The sequence below is a fragment of the Falco biarmicus genome, chromosome 5 (assembly GCF_023638135.1).
Source record: "Falco biarmicus isolate bFalBia1 chromosome 5, bFalBia1.pri, whole genome shotgun sequence".
In the NCBI taxonomy this organism is placed as follows: Eukaryota; Metazoa; Chordata; class Aves; order Falconiformes; family Falconidae; genus Falco; species Falco biarmicus.
Window position 1 is genome coordinate 76,396,946 of NC_079292.1, and position 21,203 is coordinate 76,418,148.

A 21,203-nucleotide genomic window follows, 5' to 3' on the forward strand; every position below is an offset into this window, starting at 1 on the left:
ATTTTTTTACGGTTCCCTTACAGGAAGCAGAGGGAGAGCGCTTCGCCTTTACCAGGGACAGCAAGGCGCCTCCCCCGGGATGCGCCGCTCCATCCCTTGCTCACTGTGTGATGGCACAAGAGCTTACCCCAGTTCCCCCCGCCCAGGGGGTGCAAATGTGTCAATACATCGATGATACATAGATCGGCAGCCCTGATGTCACTACGGTATGACAAACTCATACTGAAATAACTGGTCATTTGGAAAATGTAGGGCTCCAAATCCCAGAGGAAAAGGTACAGCTTCCCTCTTCCAAGGTAAAATTCCTAGGCATTTGGTGGAGTCAACGGGACAGGTATGTGTTCCCCCAGAGACCTTAACTGCCCTTAAACAAGTAAAAATGCCTGGAAATAAAAAGGAGTTACAACATGCACTAGGCCTGCTATCATTTTCATGAAAACATTCCACAAAATTGTGTTTTGGTGAAAACACACTCCTCCCTCCTTGGTGGGATGTGACACACATCTTGATAAGATAAGCAAGAGAGGCACAACATTTGTTCCCTTCCCCATCCCCCAAGCTCTATGACCTTTCAAAGAGTGGTCTCACAATAGCATCAGCCAACTCCCACAGCACTGATGGATGCATCCCATCAGGTCACATCACCTGTGTGTTCATTCAGCCCTGACATGTATTCCACGAACATAATGTGTGAAAGAGACAGGGGCATGCATCTCCCACAAGGAGGGATTACAGCGTAGAGAAAATCCCCAGGTTTCTTACCTGTAGCCAGATGCAGAAATTAATTTTGGTTTGCTTCAAACTGATCTCTGAACTCCCTTTCAATCTCTCAGCTCCCACTGACATGCCTCTCTAGCAGGCTTCCAGTTCCTTCTACAATTGGAAAAAAAGAAGAGCAGCATCGGCAGCTTCAATATATTTTGGAAATTGTTTTTCAAGCAATGTTTTCTATAACCTCATGGTGTTTTCATGTTTAACTGTTGTGCACCTCCCTAATTTCCCCTCTGGACATAGATTCCACTTTGTGAAGAATAATTTCTTCTCGTACTTCTACCAATGCACTGCAGAGCCAGTGCAGCTGCCATTTTGCTCCACCATCATACACAAATTTAAAGGCAAGGTCTCAGCTTGAGCTGTAATGGTAAGGTGCACCTGAAGCAACTTCCTCCTGTAGTTTTCCCTTCTGGACTATGCTTATTCATCTGAGTTCAGGGCATGGTTGCAAAGAAAACACCAGAGAGACCACAAGCCAAGTGCACACAGGTAATGGTCACAAATACTTCAGAGAGATGAACCTCAAGTACATGTAAAAGACCAGAGTACTCGTGTCCACAAATGGCATATCCAAACGGAGCATGTGGAGAGCTTTGGTTTTCCTCTTCTCTGCTGCTAAAGACAAACCAGCCCTAGGCAGACCTCAGCTCCCAACATATATAAGATTAAGGCAGGTAACGGCACTTTTCCCCCAAGAAGGGCTCTTAACCTACTTTGCACCAGAGCCTTCCTGGACTACACATTTTGGGAGGAGGGAGAAGAAAGAGGGAGGAGAAGAATGGGAGGGAGATGAGCCCTACAGAGCAGTACGACTTACTGCGCATCCTAGATTCCCCCAGCACAAGAGCTCCTGGTGTAGAAGAGCTCTCAGCCAGCACAGATGAAGCAGTCATCATTCAGTCTTTTGCCAGGAGACCAGGTCAAGGATTACCCTGCTGATCCTTCCTCCTTCCTTACTACTCTTCTGTTGCACTGTCCAATTCTGCACCTCCAACACCCATTCCTGGCTTCTCTCCTTCATGTACTGCACACCTGTGTACCACCTAACCTTCATGAGCTCAAAGACAAAGGAGACAGGGCAAGAAACAGCTAGTGCCTTTTCACCACTTTCCATCATCCTTGACTGCATATCAGCAATGAAGAAAGCACTGGCCACTGTTTTACATCTCAAGGGAAAACTGTTTCCCTGGCTTTTGACTCACAGAGTCACAATAAAACCCCTTCGCACACCAGACCCCACCAGTCCTTTCACAGCTTCTCAGAATGCTCCCCTGGACTCCAGGGTCTTTGATGAGGCTCTGAAAGGCAGGTGGGAAAATAAATAGCTGCAGCACAAGCTTTCCACTTGTACGTCTGCAAGAGCACAGACACTGTTACTACTGTGGGAGGCTGTAGCCCATCACCTAGGGAAAAAGCAACACAGTTTCTCACGGAGTTTCCTATTCCATAACTTCTAGTCCTTCAGGCTGAGACTAAAATGCCTTACTTCAGATAGATTGCAGGTCATGAATGAGGGGGTGATACCTGGTTGGATTAGGAATCAGCACCACACATTGTGTTTTCCTCTGTTCCCTCCACCCAAGTCCCGAAGATGGCATGGTCCGCAGAGCCTTCTTTCCACACGTGCTTATGCTCAACTTGGCTCATATTCATTTCACACTCCTAATTTTAGTGAGCCACTTCAGGACACAACTTTAAAATGTTTTTGTGCATAATAACTAACAGATTGCTCAGACTACCACAAACGCCTTGCAGAACAAAATGGAACATCTTGGCAGAAAGAAGTAATAGTAAAAACTGTATTTATTTTTATTTCACAAGACACAGGGAAAAAAGCCAAAGGCTGCTTTGGTTTGATTCTCTCCTTATCAAACCTTGGAACGTTGACTCTACAGGGGAAAAAACCAAAGGGAAACAACAAAAAAACCTCATTCAACTTATCCAAAAAGGCACTTTCTTAGAATAAGCAGTGGTACGTCAACACAGATACTCATTGCAGTGGGTCCCAAACACTCCCATAATCCATTCATGATATTCCCACAGCAGAGTGCCGTTATGCCTTTATGATCACCAACCACTTTTGCCATCTCTGGTAGAGGTTTCTAGCACACTAAGATTTCTGTTGTTTAGCCCAAATGGCCCAAAACAGAAGGAACCAGTAGAAAAAGAAAGCATGCCTCAATGACCACACACTAGGCCAGGGCTGACAATTTTGTAGCTGCTTCTAGAGAAAGCAGTGAAAAAAACCCCACAGAGTAGTGACAGTGAGAGTGGGAAGTGAAAGCAGCATTTGTTTATACCACCTAGTGTGTTGGAGAATGCTTACACAGTCAGCAAGATCTGCTGTTTCCCCACAGAATCTTTGTTCTTAAAGATGTTCAATGTTGGGAAAGCTGTAGACATTCAAAATCCTGAATGCCTCCAGGATGTACCATAAAGCTGGGCAGAACAAATGGGCAGCACTACATACATACACGCACGCATGTGGTGCCAGCCACTGGAGAGGTGTTTCCAGCATCTTCTTCACTCCAGAGTAGCTCCTTGTGCACAGACCTCACACCCTGCCCAACTCACAGGCAGGTAGCTTTTAATCAAAGCAGCACTGGCCTCTGAGCAACACCAGACAGCTCAGCATAACAGAAAACCACCAAAACAAAACAAAAAACCCCAAATAAACCACAACAAAAGGTACACATCCTCCTTAAGCTCCCATGGCCATATTCCCTGATGGACAGGGAACTGTTTTGTAAAAATGACGGGCAATTTGTCTTCCTCATTTTCATCATCAAAGAAGAGACAATTAAACCTGAGACAAAGAAATGTTGCGTGCACAGACTTTTATGTTTTTGACCATTGCCTTGGCTGAACTGAGCAAACGTCACATTGCTTATGGTCAACCTGGGAAACAGAAGAGGCCTCAGACAACTGCAGATCTAGTTGCAGACAACAGAGAACTAGTGGGAGGCACCACATGAAAGAGCTGTCACTTTGGGACCTGGTGACATCAAAGATACAACCAGCTCATGGTCATCAAAGGGACCACTGGACTACCCCACTGCCGTTCCCAGGCATAAGAAGAGGAAGCACACTGGAGACAGAAAATATTTTACAGTGAGACCATGATCTCTTTCTTGCTAGTGTAGGAGAGAGAATGGCCCATGCTCTGCTCATCTGTATTACCCCTATTGTAGTGCCAAGCTCATGTGCCACACCTTTAGAGTGTGGTGGGGACCAGATGTAACAATGTTGATAGCCTTGACCTTATTCTTGTTTCTCACTGCTCTTTCTTCGCTCTTTTCCGATGAGAACTGTAAAAGCATAAATATGTCCTTTTGGCCATCAAGGCAAGGGATGAGTTTTCTCTCACAGTTTGTCCAACAAACTTGCCCCTGTGGTGGGAACCTTCAAAGGTGCAACAGCACCTTGCAAGAGATGTTAACTGTCTCCACTGCGGTTCAGGAAGATGCTCAGGGAAAAGAGTAAAGCTTTCCTCTGTCCGCTTCAAGACCTCTCAGGAGAGATTTGTACTCCTGGACAGTGAATTGCAGGAGTACTCCAGGCTACTTGAAGAGGTCCACCATAAATAACTCATAAATGGACTTGAATTTAGATGGTACAGATTCCCTACCAAGCTCTTTGTAACCTTGGAAATACGCCTTTCCTTTAGGATCCATGCAAGTGCTGAAAGATCTCATGCGTCATAGAGGCAGTTATGGACATTAGGTCACAGAGCAAAACTCAGTGTAAAAGGTAGTTCAGCTCATCCTGTGCAATTTAAGGTGTGATTTGGATGAGGTCTCCTGTTCATCGCAGGATGTTAATTTGCCACTACTGTAAAATAAATCATTGCTGCAGAAGAGCTCCTTCTAAATGATGAGCTGGCCTTAGATCCTCATGTTCTGATGCACACTAAATTTTCACATCTTTAGCTCTGTGACATCAAACAGAGACTGCAGTGTCCTGCTCCCTTCTCAAACCAGACATGAGGAAGTCTTCTCCACCAAAGGCTTCAGAAGAGAAGGGAATGGGCATGGAGGGTGGGAAGTAGCCCTTTCTTCTCTGTTTTCCTCAGGACACCTCCTCTAGCACATCCTTAACTTCCTCCTCAGTTCCTCTTCTTTGCTCTCTCATCCTTTCATTGCTTTGAGGATTGCACTTCAGAAGTCCTGAGAAACAAGCAATGAAGTATGCATTTCTACAAAGTCCTCTTACAGGTTTACAGACTTCAAAGGGTGCCTTACTCCTCTGAAAGGCTGATGGAGGCTGCCACAGGTGGCCCATCACTTACTCTCCTGCTGAGATTTCTCTACCTCACCAAGCAGAGCAGAAGAAAGGTCCTGCAGAGAAACAAAATATTGCTGGTAGGCAGTTAAAGTCGACAAAGAGCTGCAGAGACATTGGCTGAAGCTATAGGCTCCACCTACACCACGCAAATGGTTTTTATCCTCTGCTCTCACCACATCGCTTCAAAAGAAGGTTCATTTGTGATGGAGCAGCTGGAGAGTTGTGGGCTCCCAGGCGACTTCTCTTAGCTGACCCTTGAGTCACTGCTGTTCAGACTCTTTCTTCATGATATCATATGTGGCAGGGCAGAAGTGAGAATGCAGCTGAGCCAGCAAAACCTGAGATGTGATCTCTAGCCTTGTCCCGTGGCTCTTCTTGTTCCATACATGCACTGCGTAGGTGTTATTAAAGAGATGGTGAAGCTCCGAGGAGTTGACCACTTCGAAGTATTTCTTCCAGTCCTGCCACCGAATGGGGTAGAAAGCCTCACGGGGCAGAGCACTCACTCCTTTGCAGCTTGTACTGCTCCGAAGACTCCTAATGGAGCACCACTTCTTGAAGACACGCGTTAGGAGCTGTGGGCCCTGGTGACCCCAGATCCAGCTGTTGTAGTTCTCCACAAAGTCCTTCATGCAAAGCTCAATGAACTCATGCTTGGGCTTAAAGGACAGAAAGGCCCCGTTCAGTACATACTTGGACTGGATACCAAGCACATTGGTGAGGTTCTTTAAGTTCTTAAGCACAATGAAGTCTGTGTCCAAGTAGATGCCACCAAATTTCCACATGATGGCAATTCTACAGGCATCAGACAGGACAGGTAAGAAATATGGCTCCCAGCGCTGCTGAGCCTGCAAGTACCACTCTGCCAGAGGTGTTCCAGAGAAAAGCTCTGTCAAGTCCAGGGGCCGGATTTCCACGTTAGGGAAGCAGCTCAGCAAGGAGAAACCCCAGTGGTTGGGTAACGAGGCGTTACCATTTGCCAAGCCTTTCATGAGCACCACGACCCTCGTCCCAGGGTGTGTCCGCGCCGCTGACTCCACAGAGCACGTGAACAGGTAACTTGGGCTAGTTCGCTCCGAGGTCTCCACAAAAAACACATCCCCTGGGGAAGGAGGGGGCCCATCAGCAATGGCATGGGGTGGAGAAGGCACAGAGTGAGCACAGTGGATTTCAACAGGCAAGCTGTAGACCTGGCCTGTGCCCTTAGGGTCCTCCGTGATTCTCCAGTAAAACATGATGGAGGCAAAGGACATGAACTTAAAGAGAAGGATAAACAGAGCCCTGATCTTGTGGCTCAGCACCACCCTGGTCAGTTTTGTCAGGCAGTTGGGCATCCTGTGCGTTCTTGCTTCCATCAGAGCCTACTCTCCCAAGATAGCCGTCGTGATCTGAAGGGGAGGAAAGAAGAAAAAGACATTGACAGGGAAGGCAGTGGACCACAAGCCTCAGGACAGCACTATTGCAGAGCCACATGCTGAACTCTCCTTCATGCCGACGTGCTTGAATTGTGCCTTTAGGTCATCTTTAAAAAAGGTGTTCTGCCTTCTCCGTGCTGCCAGAGTGCCCCATTAGAAATCACAACCCATGTTTGGGTTGTGAGGTTATGTGACAAAGCTCATCTGCACGCACACACAAAGCTGAGGGACCGTGGCAGGAGAGGGAGCCCAATTATACCTTGCCAGGCTGCTCCCAGGTTCATCACAGGGGCCATCAGCCCATCGAAGGCCCATCTGCTCAAGCCCTGAGGAGCACAAGAGCACAATGGCAGACAGGATCCCCGATCAAGGACTCCAGAGGAACCAGCCCCTTGTCTGGGCCCCTCCCAGGGTTGTTCCAGTGTCCAGGCATGAAACCCATCACCAGAAGCAGCCCTCCAGACCACTCTTTGTGCCCAGGGGTTCACTGCCTAGGAGTGGGACATATTATGGAGTGCAGAGGAAGAACAGCTTGGAATTGCACAGGACTTATTATGAGATATTTAGCAAAGGAACCAAAGGTGGGGCAAGGGAGGAGTTTAGGTGATTTTGGGAGGGACAAGAGTGGGAGAATAGAGGTGTAAGGAGACAACAAGGGCCAGATGCAGGTAAATAGCTTGCTGGTTTGTACACTTGGCTGGCCATGCCCTGTGCCTGATCAGTGCAGTCTCTCTTGTCTTCTTATTAAATCACTTTCCAACTCTTTTCTGAATGAGGGCTTTCAATTCTGTGTGCATGCATGTATTGGGGTGTGAACACAGCAGCTGGGTCAGAGGGTCCACGTGCCCATGGTGCCAGCAACTGGAGTGAGCGTGGGTGTGCAAGTGTGCGAAGGCTAGCAAAGATCAGGTGGACCAGCCTGGGAGTATGAGAAGCGGCCTGGGAGCCAGGAGGGCGAGCGGGTCCCTAAGGGCCAGCTCTGGGTGTGAGAGCACCTGTGTGCCTCTAAGGGCCAGAGCACAGGGGAGCTGGCTACAGGACATGGAAAGTCCTGGCTAACTCTGTGTGTCTGATGGTTTATACCAGCAACTGGAGTAGGGCTGTGGCCTCGGGGACTTGTATGTCCAGGTGCCAGCAACTGGGGAGACTGGGATCCAGGGGCCAGTCTAAGCCCAGGTGCTGGAGGGATCCACCTTGTACATATGTCTATCTATACTCATTTGTGGACTTCTATCCTGTCCAGCTAGAGAGGGGAGCAGGATGAGGCTGTTTGTGCTGCCTATGCTCATGTGGGTGCTCCGAGTGTCTGCCTGTGATCTGTGTGGCCAGCCACATATGTATGTAGTGTGTATGTGTGCTTTGTGTGTGTGTGCCTGCTGAGTACATCTTCAGCCTCACTACTGCCTGGGCATGGAGCAGCAGCTATCTCACCTGCCTCTGGCTGTTGGATGTGGTATGATACATTGTCCTCTAGCAAAGGTTACTCTCCTTCAAAAACTAAATATGATCAAACTTCTCCCTTTGTTTATCATAAACCAAAGCTGACCATTACTTCCCTGGATGAGTACTGTGCTTCCACTTGTAAAATGGAATAAATGCTGTATTTCCTTATCTTCACCCATCCATCATTTCAAATCAGACATCTACAAGAAGTATCCTAGATACTAACATTTTAGATTCTCTTTTGTCCTCCAGTTTGCTGCTGTACTAATGATCCTGACAGTGATGGGGACAGCTGCGTTTCAGCTGTTTCGTTTCCCCAGAGGAGAATCACCTTGCCAGCCTTCCCCAAAACAGAGAACTCATCTAAAACCCCAGCGCTATCATCTGTTCCTGTCAAGAGGTCTCAGCTCCCAGAATCACAGAATGGTACTTGTTTCCCTTCCATGTATTCCTTGATAACCACCCTGTGTCCCGTATTTGCTACAAAGCTCCACAACATGGAAGTGTTTATTGTGTTCCTTTACACACACTTCTATTCTTGACCATGCTCTGAATTTTATATTTAAGCCTCTAAATTTAAAGTACTTAACACTTCACTGAAAGGAAAATTAAAAACTCAACATATTTTCCCCTTCTTTCACCATTTAAAACCACACTTTGTGAAAGAGAATTGAACATTACAACTGTTAAGCCTTCAGTACAGGATTAATCTTTAAAAGATACCTTGTCCTCTTTTCCCACCTATTCTACCTACAGAGCCAGACCTGCTCTAGAAGTATGCTTAGGTCTAAGAGGACACCTATAAACTCTCCTGTCAGGCACTTGACCTAGGGTGCACAGTGCTAGTTCTGCCTTTACAAGCCTAGCTGACTGTTCTGGCCAGCCCCCAAGTTTAGATCCCTACAGCCCAAAGTGCAGATTTAACCATAAAGAGATACGTTGCAGCAGATGGAAGAGTACAGCTGGGTTTATCTCTCAGAAAGTCAAACAGTTTTGAACAGCCTGAAATAAGGTGTGTCAATGCGCAGTCTGTTTGAAGGGCGCTGTCATATCAGTGTGCCAATGCCTTCCTCAAAGCCTGCATAGTCAAAGTGGTGCCAGGCTCTTAATAAAGGTAAAACCAGTAAGGCTTCACAAAAAATATACTTGAAAGAAAAAAAGGTGTCTAAAAGATGCAAAATATTTTAGATGCAAAATTTCCCTTTTGGTAAAAGTTTTCATAATTTAAAAGAAATAAAAACAATACAATCCAACAGTAAACCCAGAAGTTTTGCGAGACAAACCAAAAATGTGCAGAATGTAATAGAGAACTACATTGTGCCTGCTACAGATGGCTATGGGGCAGCTCAACAACAGAACAGAATTTTCCATTTCAGATGAATCATCCTTCAGTTGAAAAAAAAAAAATAATAAAAATCACCACTGAGGGTTTTTTTCTCTCTTGGTTTTTTTCCTCAATATGAACAAAAGCTGTATTATCCTACGATTTTTTTTCAACACATCTTTAGTCTCTTGGAAAGACTGCTTTAGAGCATTTCCCCTCCACCTGTAGACAATGACACATCATCCAGCTGGTAGCACCCGGCACTGGTGCGCCTGGGAATGGCCATGTCACGGTGAGCTGCCCTTCCCCTCCACCATACCCTCTGTTTGCTTTCAGATTCTAAGGGGGTAACACACACTTTCTTTCCATATAGCTGCAAGAAACAGCAGGACCCTGCTGTCTCCCCTCCCTCTGTTCTCTCCCTTTTCTCTCTATCGCTCCACTTGTGTTTGGAAGAAGAGTGCACCACCAAAGAGTTTGAGGGTGGGGGAAAAGACCTGGCTATGCAACTCCACCCTGCACAAAGAACACATCATCAGCAAAAGTTTACTCCAGCTCTGCCCCACAGTGAATCTTTTACAGCCTAAATATAAGGATTTGCAAATAAAACTGCATCTATTCTATGGATTTTGCCTACACAACTTTCTATAGCAGGCTGCCTAGGGAAGTGGTGGAATCACCATCCCTGGAAGTGTTTAAAAAACATGTAGATGTGGTGCTTAGAGGTACGGTTTAGTGGTGAACTTGGCAGTCCTGGGTTAACCGTTGGACTTGATGATTTTAAAGGTCTTTTCCAATCTAAATGATTTTATGATTCTATAACTTGTTCAAAGATCACCACTCACGAACTCCTGGAACTGGCTGGTGCTGGCCATTCTCTAGAAAGCTGTACTTGGGAAAATGCCAAAGTGCTGATGCAGTGATACAGGGGTATGCCAGCCTCGCTCACGGAGAGGGGAAGCTCTACCTGAATTACATCCACATGGGGTTTGTGGGCCATGACATGGGCCATGTCATCGCTATGCACTTCACATCCCAGCACAATTTTGCCACAGGCAAAACGTTCTTGACTTGGGAAATTTACTTAATTTATTGCAATTTAACATAAACTTTTAATTACTGATCCAAATACTGAGGGAAAAGAAAAAAAAAAAAAAAAGACAACCAACCAACTGTTAAACAAACACTTTGGGAAACACCTTTCCTCCTCTTTCCCCTGGCCCAATAAGTCCAGCACCCCTCCTCCCCCCTTTCTAGTCTCAACTTCCCTTATTTTCACTGTGGGTTACACTCAGTCTGTCCCAATTCTTTCAGTGAGGCAACAGGCAGCACAGTAACGGTTTCTTTTGGCTCTCCTTGCACCTCACTTTTCCTCCACTGCTCCTTGCTTCTTAATGCTCCTCTGCTCCAGCATGGATCTTCCACAGCCTGTAGTCCCTCAGCGTGTACCTGCCCTGGCACAGGTTCTCAATGGGCCACAGTCCCTCAGGGGTGTCCCTGTCCCATCATGGGTCCTCCACAGGCCTCAGATCCTCTGGGATTTCCCTGCCCCAGCATGGACTGCAGTTCCTCAAGGGTACCTCCTCTAGCACAGAGCACCTCCTTCCAAAAGAGCATCTCCAGCCACGTACGCAACAATGTCCCCTTCCACATGTCTCCTCCACTTCTTCCTGTCTTTACTCCAGACATGTCTTCTTATGGATCTCCTTGCATCTCCTTTTGCATGTCCTCTTGTATCTTCTCTCACATCCCCTCCCGTCTCCTTTTGTCCTCACACATGTCCTTTTTATGCCTCCTGCCCCATGTCACCTTTTCATGGTTTTTTTTGACTCCTCATGTCTCCTTTTTTTGCATTCTCACATGTGCCCTCACGTGTGCCCTTGTGTGCCTCCTCCCATGTCTCCTTTCTGTGACTCCTGTACCTAACAGCTTCTACCCTTTCTTAAATAAGTTCAAGCAGAGGCACTGTGTGCTGCTCTGACCGGTTGCAGTTTTGCTGTGCAATGGGCTGTTTTCATCTGTTTTGGAGTTGGCTGGGACCAGCTGGAACTGACACAGAGCAGCTCACAGCCCCTTTTCACTCAGGTCACGTCTGCAGTCCACGGCCCCCCAAACCCTGCCAGTTACACCTAATAACTCTGCCAGTTACACCTAATACAGAGTGCCTTGTAATGTTTAAATTTAGATAAGTCTCTAGGATGTTGGGGTTTTTTTTCCCCTGTGAGGGTGAAATCTAGATTTGCATGTTGGATTACCAGCTGCTGAATAGTTCTTCACCACCCAGTCCAAACAAAACTGGTTATAAAACACATTAGGTGGTCAAGGTTACCAACCTCCTAAATGACTAATGTATTTATTTCCCTTTGTGGTAACATCTGCTTCCAAAAGTTACCTGTACAATTCTTTAAACAAAGAAAATGAGCAACTGTAAGTGACATGTCATCATTTATCTACTTGCAATGCAAAGGGCTGGCCAGTGATTTATTGAGAGCTTCACATTGAGAGAACTAATTTTATAATTTGCTCAAGACTGTCAACACCTTACCCTAAATGTCTCCTTAGCACATGCCAAATGACTCTCTACCAGTTAAGCAGGAAGGTAAGGATGTCCCAGCACTGCCACCCACCTGTACATCCTTCTGCACAAAGCAAGGCTTTGTGTTGCAGCTAAACCAACCTCAGGAGAAGACTCCAACAGAAGAGGGATGCCCTCCGGTACCCGAGTCAGAAAATTTCACTTACAACATAAATATGAAGCTTTTCTGATGTTTTACCTTCCACAGAACACCTCTGTTGAAGCAGAAATCTGAGGGAGAGTAGTTAAGAGAGTGCTACTGCTCCCTCAACACTTCTCCCTTACAAACAGCAAGGAAATAGCAATGTCCCAGTTTGATTTCTTTAAAGATACTCAGCAGCTGAACAGGAGAGGAATATCTGAGGCAGTAAACAGGTGCAGCAGATCACAACAGCTGTTTTAGCAACAACATTCAAAGCACCTGGGAAACCACAGGCTCATCCAGGGCAGTGCAAGCACCTCTAGACCTAGAGCAAAAGCTCCGTTTCTTCCTATCACATCTGCTGAAGTCTTATCTGAAGCTACAAGACAGCTGATGGCGATATACCTCTGAAGTCTCATCTAGCAATTTCAATTGATGAAACAAAGCAGGAGAATGACCACAAGCACAGAAATTACCTCCACACAAACAGGCAGTTGCATTTGCTTAAAACTCAGTCAGGTTTTTACTTTAGAGGTGCTCTGTGTCTAAAAAATCAAACATTAATAGGCTCTGAACAAGGGAGTTTCCTGACCCTGTCAGGAAGAGGCACTTTAAGACTTTGCTAGGACAACGTAGGGATGACTTTGCAGCAAAGGGCTACCACAGCAGTGAGAGTCAAGAGCCAGGTACTCCCACAGGCTTCAGTTTCCCCATGGGGCAGGGCACAGATCCATTGAGTTCATTTACTGTGGTGCACACACCAAGGAATAAACTGTTTTTTTAAAGTCCTTTTATAGTACTTTCTGTGCAGGATGGCATGCCACATCCCAGCATCAATAACATCATCCGTCCCATGAAGTGGCCTTCATATGCTGCTAGATACCTCCTCCTGTTTCAGCCCCAATGGTTAGTTAACCCTGGCTGAAGCAACACACAGAGCATGTCATTCAAGACTTTCCACAAGACAGACAGGGCTGCAATTCACTGAAGGTGACGTAATAGAAGTTCAGAGCATTCCTATGTGGGTCAGGTAGACTGCTGGTTTTAAATGCTTTTTAAATATGCTCCCTAATACTGAGTCCAAGGTGTTTTCCCAGATTAACATTGGAAAAGATCCAGAGTCTTTTTACTGCTGTTTCATGGAGGTCAAATCCATAATTCCATTGGTCTCTGCTAACAGGTTTTAGCCCTCGCTTTTGTTTTTCTTGGAAAGCCATGACAGGTTTTTTTGGGAGGTGCACCTATAGCTCTTCCTCTAAAAGAGGCTGGAAACATAAGTCACAAGAAAATACACAAAATCTTATATCAAAGGAGAATTGTCAAAGTAGTCTTTTAAGTAACACTTGGTCCATCTAAATTAAATATGTTAAGCTTGAATGTAGAATTAAGGTAATTTAGAATAACTAATGGCCATTAATTCCCATCAAATACACTTGGTGTTAAGGCACCTTTAAGTATAACCAAAAACAAACAAAAAAAAAAGTTGCTGAAAGTTTACATAAATCAGTTCCTAGTTACTGTGTTTCAGAGCAGCTACAGATACACATTTCCTTCCTTTCAAGCACAATGGAAAATTAAAGCTTGCACAGCTTTCATCAAGAACAAATTAAGAAAACACCCCAGATCTACAGACTACGCAAACTTGCAAACTGTCAAAATATACAGTGTCTTTCAGTCCAAAGGCCATATACAACACTGCTCTGCGCTGTCCCTTATGCTTTTACCCCTTCATTCTTTCAAGTTTAGCACATTTGCCAAGAACAGTAGATAATAACAATTCAGAGTGTCGCTTCCTATGTGCTGTGGAGAGTTATGGTCAAGGGTGGTCCTCTGGGAATACTTCGAATAAGGCAGCCTGCAGCAGAAAGGTGGACAAAGGACTCCCATTTGGAGCCATGCTTTTTTGTTCTGCCCCCATGCTACTGATTGTATGGAAGCAGATGCAGGTCAGTTTGTATGAAGCCATTCACACAATTGCATCCTAAGGGGGAAACATAGTGGCCTTTCCAAAGGGTACACCAGGTACCATAGTTAACACATTTTAAATGCTTTTTTACACAACATGCACCCAAGTTAAAGTTTCTTGCTTATTAAGGCTTCCTCTGATACTAATACTGTACATATGAAACACCAAGAGATAACGTATTTGATTTTATTCACTTGTGCACACTTCATGATAATATGCTATTTGCATTTGGATCAACCAGTGCATATCAGGATCACATGTAACCCCCTGAATGTGTTCCTGTAAAATTCAATGATATTCATGCTCCGTACAACATTCACACACAGAATTTAGCTACCTGATTGAGAGCAGAGATTTCTAATATTGAAATCATGACTGCCTGCTCAAATGAACGTAGGGCTGAGCTGCTCGGACAAATACAGAGCTGAAGGGGAAGCGTCATTGCTGACTTGCAGCTTTCTCAAAGCCTTCCAGAGGGTTCCACAGGTGCGAACAGCACCTCTGTGGCAAGGCCACCAAGGTGTGGGGTGGCAGGGCCCTCTGGTGGGTACCTGCTCCTCACCCCACACCCCTTGCCCACTCAAGGACACCTGAGGTTACCCAACAAGCCCCAGGAAGATTAATTTTCTTAAATTTATGAAAAGCTGTTGCTAGTCTTTGGAATGCTTATTTAAATATAAGACTCTGCAAGGATCTCAAATGACTGCCTGGTTGCAATATCGGGGTCTGTATCGCATGATCTAGACCCTGTCCCACAGACTGACCCCAGAGATGCCTTGCCGCCGTGGCTGAGACTTGTGGGGGACTCCTGGCTGAGCCCACCGTGCCCCAGGGCTACTCCACTCAGCTCATGGGGGCTGGCATGGGTCAGGGAAGGCCTGCCCAGCCTCCTCATTCCCCAGTGCCCCCCATAGCTCCTCGGTGTGCGGCTGGGGTAACACCATATAGTGTCAGGGTGCTGGGCTCCACTGTGTCAAACCAAGAGCCCTGTGGGATGAAGTGGTGAAGGGTTTCATCCCGGTGGGAGCACCAAGCGATGCAACAAGCGTGGTGGAGTGAGAAAAGATGCCAGGGTCACTGTAGGGTACAAAGGGGAGCAAGAGCATTTACAGATACATCTGGGTAGAAAAAGACTGGCAAAATCAGGAACCCAGCTACAGTGCATAGTCAGACTGGTATCTCTCTTTCCACCCAAAATAAAATCATAGAATCATTTATGTTGGAAAAGACCTTTAAGATCATGAAGTCCAACCATTAACCCAGCACTGCCAAGTCCACCACTAAACCATGTCCCTACGTGCCACATCTACAGGCCTCTTAAATACCTCCAGGGATGGTGACTCAACCACTTCCCTGGCCAGCCTGTTCCAATGCCTGACAACCCTTTCGCTGAAGAAAATTTTCATAATATCTAAACCAAACCTCCAATGGAGCAACTTGAGGCTGTTTCCCATCATCCTATGGCTTGTTCCTTGGGAGAAGAGCCTGACACCCACCTCGCTACAGCCTCCTTTCAGGGAGCTGTAGAGGCAGTAAGGTGAGGCCTCCCCTGAGCCTCCTCCTCTCCAGACTAAACACCCCCAGTTCCCTCGGCTGCACCTCACAAGACTTGTGCTCCAGACCCTTCACCAGCTCCGTTGCCCCTCTCTGGACATGCTCCAGTGCCTCACATCTTTCAAGATGTGGCCTCACCAGTGCTGAGCGCAGGGGGACAATCACTCCCCTAGTCCTGCTGCCCACACCATTTCTGATACAAGCCAGGATGTTGTTGGCCACCTGGGCACACAGCCGGCTGGGCTGTCAGCCAGCACCCTCAGGTCCTTTTCTGCCAGGCAGCTTCCCAGCCGCTCTTCCCCAAGCCTGTAGCGTTGCACGGGGCGGAGCTTTTAGCAGAGCTTAGCATTTGGGTCTTCTTTAACTGAAAGGAGCCAGTTTTGTACCTGACAGCTTATAACTTTCAAGAAACAGACCACATAGACCCTTCATTTATACTTAAAGCAGGAGGCGGCAGAATTCGGCTCTGGAAAGCTGCTGGAAAAGACAGACAAAAGGGACAGATGCTAGCAGTAAATCAGCTAGCAAACTAATACAGCTCTTTGCCACCAACAGCTTTCAAATAGTAGTTTTCTATTACTGCATATTTGTAGAAAGCCACACACACTCATTGTATAACAGGGTTGGAAACTGTATAAAGTTTAAGTCTAAACACTATTTTAACCCTCACAGCTCAGGCAAATACTGGCACATGGCTAGAAAAGGAGCAGCTCTTTGGAAGGACGTGCACATATGAGGAGACTGCGAGAGCACAGAAAACCAGAAGTACGCCTCGTCAGGAAGTGAGCAAATCCTGTTAATCACCAGTATTGCTACCGCCTACAAGCTCATGCAAGGACTTCACAGCAGCTCTTGCAAAACAGAGAGAAGGCACTGAAGATGCCGTCCTCCTCTACAGGGAGGTGAGTCCTATGGGTCTGGGCACCCAGCAGCATTCACAATGGAAGAGATACACTCTATCAGATCGTACTAATGATTAAGCACTTGAAGCCTAAAAGGCAAATATGTATCAATTTCCCCTTCCTCTAATCTGGGTTATACTTTTCCTTCTTGGACTTTAAAACCCAGAGCCATACTGGAGAGGAAAGATGGTCCAACAGCAGGCTACACGTGGATTTAGGGGTTTTCTGTTTATTTTGCTGCTCTGAAACAGATTTCTTACAGGCCAAGGAACAGGTCACTTAAAACTGAAGCATAAATTCTCACCTCTGACTTGAAATCATAAGGCAGTTGACATCTGAATTTCTTCAAAGATCTCAGGGGTTGTTTTTCTGTCTCTAACACTACCTTCCTTGTGTGAATATAGAAGTGCTTTCCTATCTGACAGAGCTACTGCAAGGCTGAACATACTAAAGACTGGGAGATACTAACCCATCCGTATTGCACAGATGGGAGGCTTTGTGCACTTACACAAAAACATTGAGTATGAACACTTTCATTTTTAACAGAAAATTCTAGATGCTAACATGATTGTACTTAATCCTTTGCTTGCAGAGGAGCGGTTGGTTCACAGTGCCATAATCTGAAGTTCCACCAGACCTCGTTTAAACTGTTGGGAAGAGATCCCGGACCCAGTTTAAGATAATTGTAAAAGCCAGTAGAGACAAGCAAAGATGTGAGTTATAAACAAAGAAGTGAGTTGGTAATATATCATCCCATTTCCTACTGAAAGCACCATCCAAAATAAGATCCATGAATTTGTTCTGGTATCTGAAAGACTCAGCAATGTGACATGTTTTAAGTGTTTGTTTGGTCAGGAGTGCCTGTGAAAAAAAAAACAACAAAAACAAGCTATCCCAGATGAGAGCAAAGAAAGGGATCTCAAAGCCAGAAGACACATCCCAAGCTTTTAACAAGCATGGGAATCGCAGCACTTATGGAGCTAAATGGTAGTACAGCTATGTTGCTTTACTGTGGAACTGCCAGTAAAGACAAGAGGGGTGTCCCCAGTCTCTCCTGCCTTCACATACTGGAACTTGATCCAACCCACAACAGTGCTGACAGCAAGACATATCCAGCCCCTATTCACTGCTCACCTGGTCTCCCTATCTATGGGAAAGGCACATCTCTATGGTTTTATATGGTAACTGCAGCTGGCAGATAGTGGCTTCTTTCTATAACCAATGACCAAACAAATGCAATGAAAGTAAGATGGAAGTAGAATTACTCATAAGTACCTTGTGCCAAAGTACCCACTGATGACACAATAAAACCAAGGCCATGACTGATTGTTGCAAATGCAAATGGCCCCGTTCCCTTCCTCCTCAGGCTCTTCCTTGATGGTCTTCTGAGCTGCAATGACCAGCCCTGAAAGCGAAAGCACCAAAAAGCCCATTCTGCTGCAGGACTTGATTTTCATACTTGTTTAGCTCCTGGAACTGGTTTTGCTCTGCTGCAGGGTAAGACAGGCACAAATATTGTCACAGAGATGTAAGAACAAGCAGACAGGAAGCTGCGTCTTTTTAGTATGACCAAACAGCTCTGTGGTAACACCAAACTGCAAACAGAGGTGGCCTTCACAGTCCACAGCTACTGAACTTGGCCCCATGATACCCCTGAGCAGGAAAAGCTTCATTAGAGCCAGATGTCAGATGGAGACAGGCAATGCCTTGAGAACCAGTAGAAATCCTATGAGAAGGAAAAAAACGTATAGCTACCAGCTGCTACCCGGAACGACACACCTAAAACTAATTCCTGGCAGGCAGATTGCTATTCACCCAACATCACACCCTCCAGCCCTCAAGAATGACTGCCATTTGTGTGTTACCAAGTGAGGAGCATGCGAACAAGCCTTGACATATGGCTCCCCAGTCAGTGCTTCCTCCTGCAGAGCCTGTGCCTCGAGGTGCTCCTGGAATTGCCCAGGAACCAAAAAAGGAATTCAAGTTCTGTGTGATTCGCTCCTCTGACTTCCACAGCAAAACACCGTGAATAACTGTGCAAAACCCTCAGAGCTCAGCAGACCCTAGACAAGGTTTCTTCAGGGTTAAGAAACATCCAGTCTATTCTGAGCAACCTCTCACACATTTGGAAACATCATGTTAGTTTAACCAGAATAGTTCATTCTTAGCCAAAGCTTCTAAACACGCCTTCTTTCAGCAGCATTATTGAGTTCTAGGTTACTACAGTTACAAGAGTCATGTATTTTCTTACGCCTCTTTCGTAGGGGCTTTCTTCCCCCTCTTGCCGCAGTAGTGTTTCTACAGCTCGGTTGCAAGTGTCCCCCTTGTCCCCCAGCCCTCTCTCCCAGCCGGACGCCAGCGCTGGGGCCAGGCCTGCCTGGGCACACCGCGGCCAGCGGCACCCCCTGCTGCATCCATCCTCTCGCCCCGGCCAGCCCGCCACCGCTCGCACAGAAGAATTCCATTTTTCTCCATCCCACCCGACCCCTTTCCCTCATCGTCCTCTCGCTGCGCTGCTGCCCTTCACCCGGACCCACAGTTTCAGCCTTCGTCTGGTCCTCCTCAAGGGGACGAAGCCCCCCGGTGCGGGCGCTGTAGGGGCAGCTCCGCTCCCCGCGCTGCTCCCCCGCACGGCAGGAACCCCCCAGAGCCGCCCCCGTCGCACACCTCGGCCGAAGCGCCTTGCCACCGCCGGTGCGGGACACTTCCCCGCCTGCCTGCAGCGCAGGAACCGCTGTCCGCGGAGCTGCGAGCGGGCACCGGCAGCCGCACGGAGCCAGCTGGGAGCTGCCGGCGGGTCCCGTCCGCCCCCCGCTGCCGGCGAGGCGAGCGGAGCCGCCGTCCCGCGGGGCAGGTCGGCTCCGGCCCACACCGAGGGGCTGCCCGCAGGGCGGCCGGCACCGCGCTGTGCCCTCGGGAAAGCTCCCCGTGGAAAGGTGCCCCTTCCCCCGGGCGGGGACGGGAGGGCGAAGCCACCCAGCCCCGGCCCACGGGCAACCCCATACCCGCGTCCCCCTCGCTGCGCCGCCCTCCCCCGAGCCCGGCACCCCTGCTCACCTCCGGGACGGCCGCTCCGCGCTCTCCGAGAAGCGCGGCCCCGTCCCGCCGCCCCGGGCACTACCGACGGCCCCCGCCCTCCCCGCCGGTCCCGCCTCCGGCCGGGCCCCGGCCGCTCCCTCCCGGGGCCGCTGCATGGGCCCGGGGAGACCCGGCAGGGGACGCGGCCGGTACCCGCCGGAGGGTCGGGGCCTCCGGTGCTGCCCGAGCCGCCCCCGCGCCCCGCAGCAGCCCCCGACGGAGCCGGGAAACGGCTCCTGCCCCGCAAGGCCGCTGCTGCCTTCGGGGGCTGAAGTTCATCGCACACCGTTTTAAACTGCTGGGAGGCTTTTCCCCCTCGCCCTCTCCTCTCTACCTCCAGGAATTTCTCTGCTACCCCACGGTCCGATCCGCACTCTCCATCACGATTTTACCTGTTGTCACGCTGCGACAGACCAAGACGGTGCATGTCGATTCTTGGCACGTCACGGCTCGGCTCTCGGGGGGTCGCACCGACCCCGATTAGAGACCTCACAGCCTGAAGGAATGGGTAACCACGGGCAGGAGGAGCAGGCGGGGATGGGAGCGTCCTACATCGTTTGATGCCAAGGGAGACGATTGCAAAGCTAACGCAAGCCAACAGAGGTGTGAAACTGAAAATTTTAGTTAAAAAACCCAAAACGGCAGCCTGCAGACAAGCTGCTTACATGTTGCAAAGCAAGTTTCATACCTACCTTCAGGCAGGAGGAAGTTTTGCCTGAATTATTGCTGGCAAAGGATTGCTTAACAAGTTCTTAATGAGTGTGAATAAAGAAGGGAAATTTGGGCTTTCATTTAGAAAAGCACCTTGGGCTTGCAAGGCTGTTACAGGGTGGAGTAAACCGCATGGGAAGGTCACCAGAGGTTTTGGGAAGCAGGTTAGATGATAATCTGGAATGGTTTAGATAGAGATAATCCTACCTGAGCAGGGGTTGGACACGAGCCCTTTTGAGATGCCTTCCAGCCCTGTTTTTTACAATTCCCATGATTACAGCATGTTACTTGTGTGTTACAAAACAGCGTACCTATGACAAACATTTCCACAAAGCAAAAGCTGACATTGCTTTAAACAAAAACTAGTTTTCTCCACAATTAAGTAATCTGAAACGGCCAGTCCTCCAAATAATGCTAAACTATTTCTAATAACAGGCCTTAATAAAATTTGAAATTAAAATGGGTTTCAAGATAGTTTTGCCTGCTCTACAGAGCAGAATTTAGATTAACGAGACAGTTACTACTAAAGTATGGAGCAAGGGTTTGGACCAGATGACCTCCTGACATCGGGTTCCCCTCCTCCTAGTTTTTCTGCATTTCTGAGCTGCATGGGGCAACACCCAAGCAGCCCCTGGCACTGAGCCCAGGGATGCTGTTCATCACCTGGTCCCCAGGTGAAAGCAGGCGTCAGGCTCCGGGGAAGGCAAGATGGGCTTTGTGAACCTGGGCTGGGTGCATTCAGGGACAGACAGCTACATCACGGGAGCTGGGAGGGCAAGCACAGGGCAGGTGCAGTACCTGCAGCGCTGCTGTATGCAGGCACCCCGTGGAACAGAAATAAAGTGGGGAAGGAGGCTCTGAAGCCCAGAGATGTCTCCAGAAAATTGCCAGAGTGAAGATTTAGCTCCCGTGGGGCTACTACAGCAGGGATGGTAAAGTCTTAGCTCTGGACACAAAGATGTATCGAAACAGCAGAACTCAAGATCACACACGTGCCTCTGGGCTGCTTTATCATTAGTTCCTGAATTGTCAGCT

General features: G+C 47.7%; 2 protein-coding genes across 3 annotated transcripts in view; both read right to left on the reverse strand.

Annotated features, from left to right (window-relative positions):
* LOC130149912 (lactosylceramide 4-alpha-galactosyltransferase-like) overlaps positions 1–19,494 on the reverse strand; it is a 33,517-nt gene extending 14,023 nt beyond the window's left edge. The window contains exon 1 of the mRNA XM_056340160.1: positions 19,437–19,494. The gene's annotated coding sequence lies outside the window, so the exon portion shown is untranslated. The remainder of the gene's footprint in view (positions 1–19,436) is intronic.
* Positions 1,542–19,503, reverse strand: LOC130149914 (lactosylceramide 4-alpha-galactosyltransferase-like). Of its 2 annotated transcripts, none has more exons than XM_056340164.1 (2): positions 19,437–19,503; positions 1,542–6,446 (listed from the first exon to the last, which is right to left on the reverse strand). In XM_056340164.1, the coding sequence occupies exon 2, from the start codon at positions 6,411–6,413 to the stop codon at positions 5,319–5,321; it is 1,095 nt and encodes a 364-aa protein (XP_056196139.1). In that variant the 5' UTR covers positions 6,414–6,446; positions 19,437–19,503; the 3' UTR covers positions 1,542–5,318. The 2 variants fall into 2 exon arrangements, with proteins under 2 accessions (XP_056196139.1, XP_056196140.1); XM_056340165.1 differs by lacking the exon at positions 19,437–19,503 and adding an exon at positions 11,868–15,262.
* Between the last annotated feature and the right edge of the window lie 1,700 nt (positions 19,504–21,203).

Bases quoted from the DNA above. Each gene is read 5' to 3' on its own strand.
- LOC130149914 (XM_056340164.1), bottom strand. From the start codon at position 6,413: ATGGAAGCAAGAACGCACAGGATGCCCAACTGCCTGACAAAACTGACC.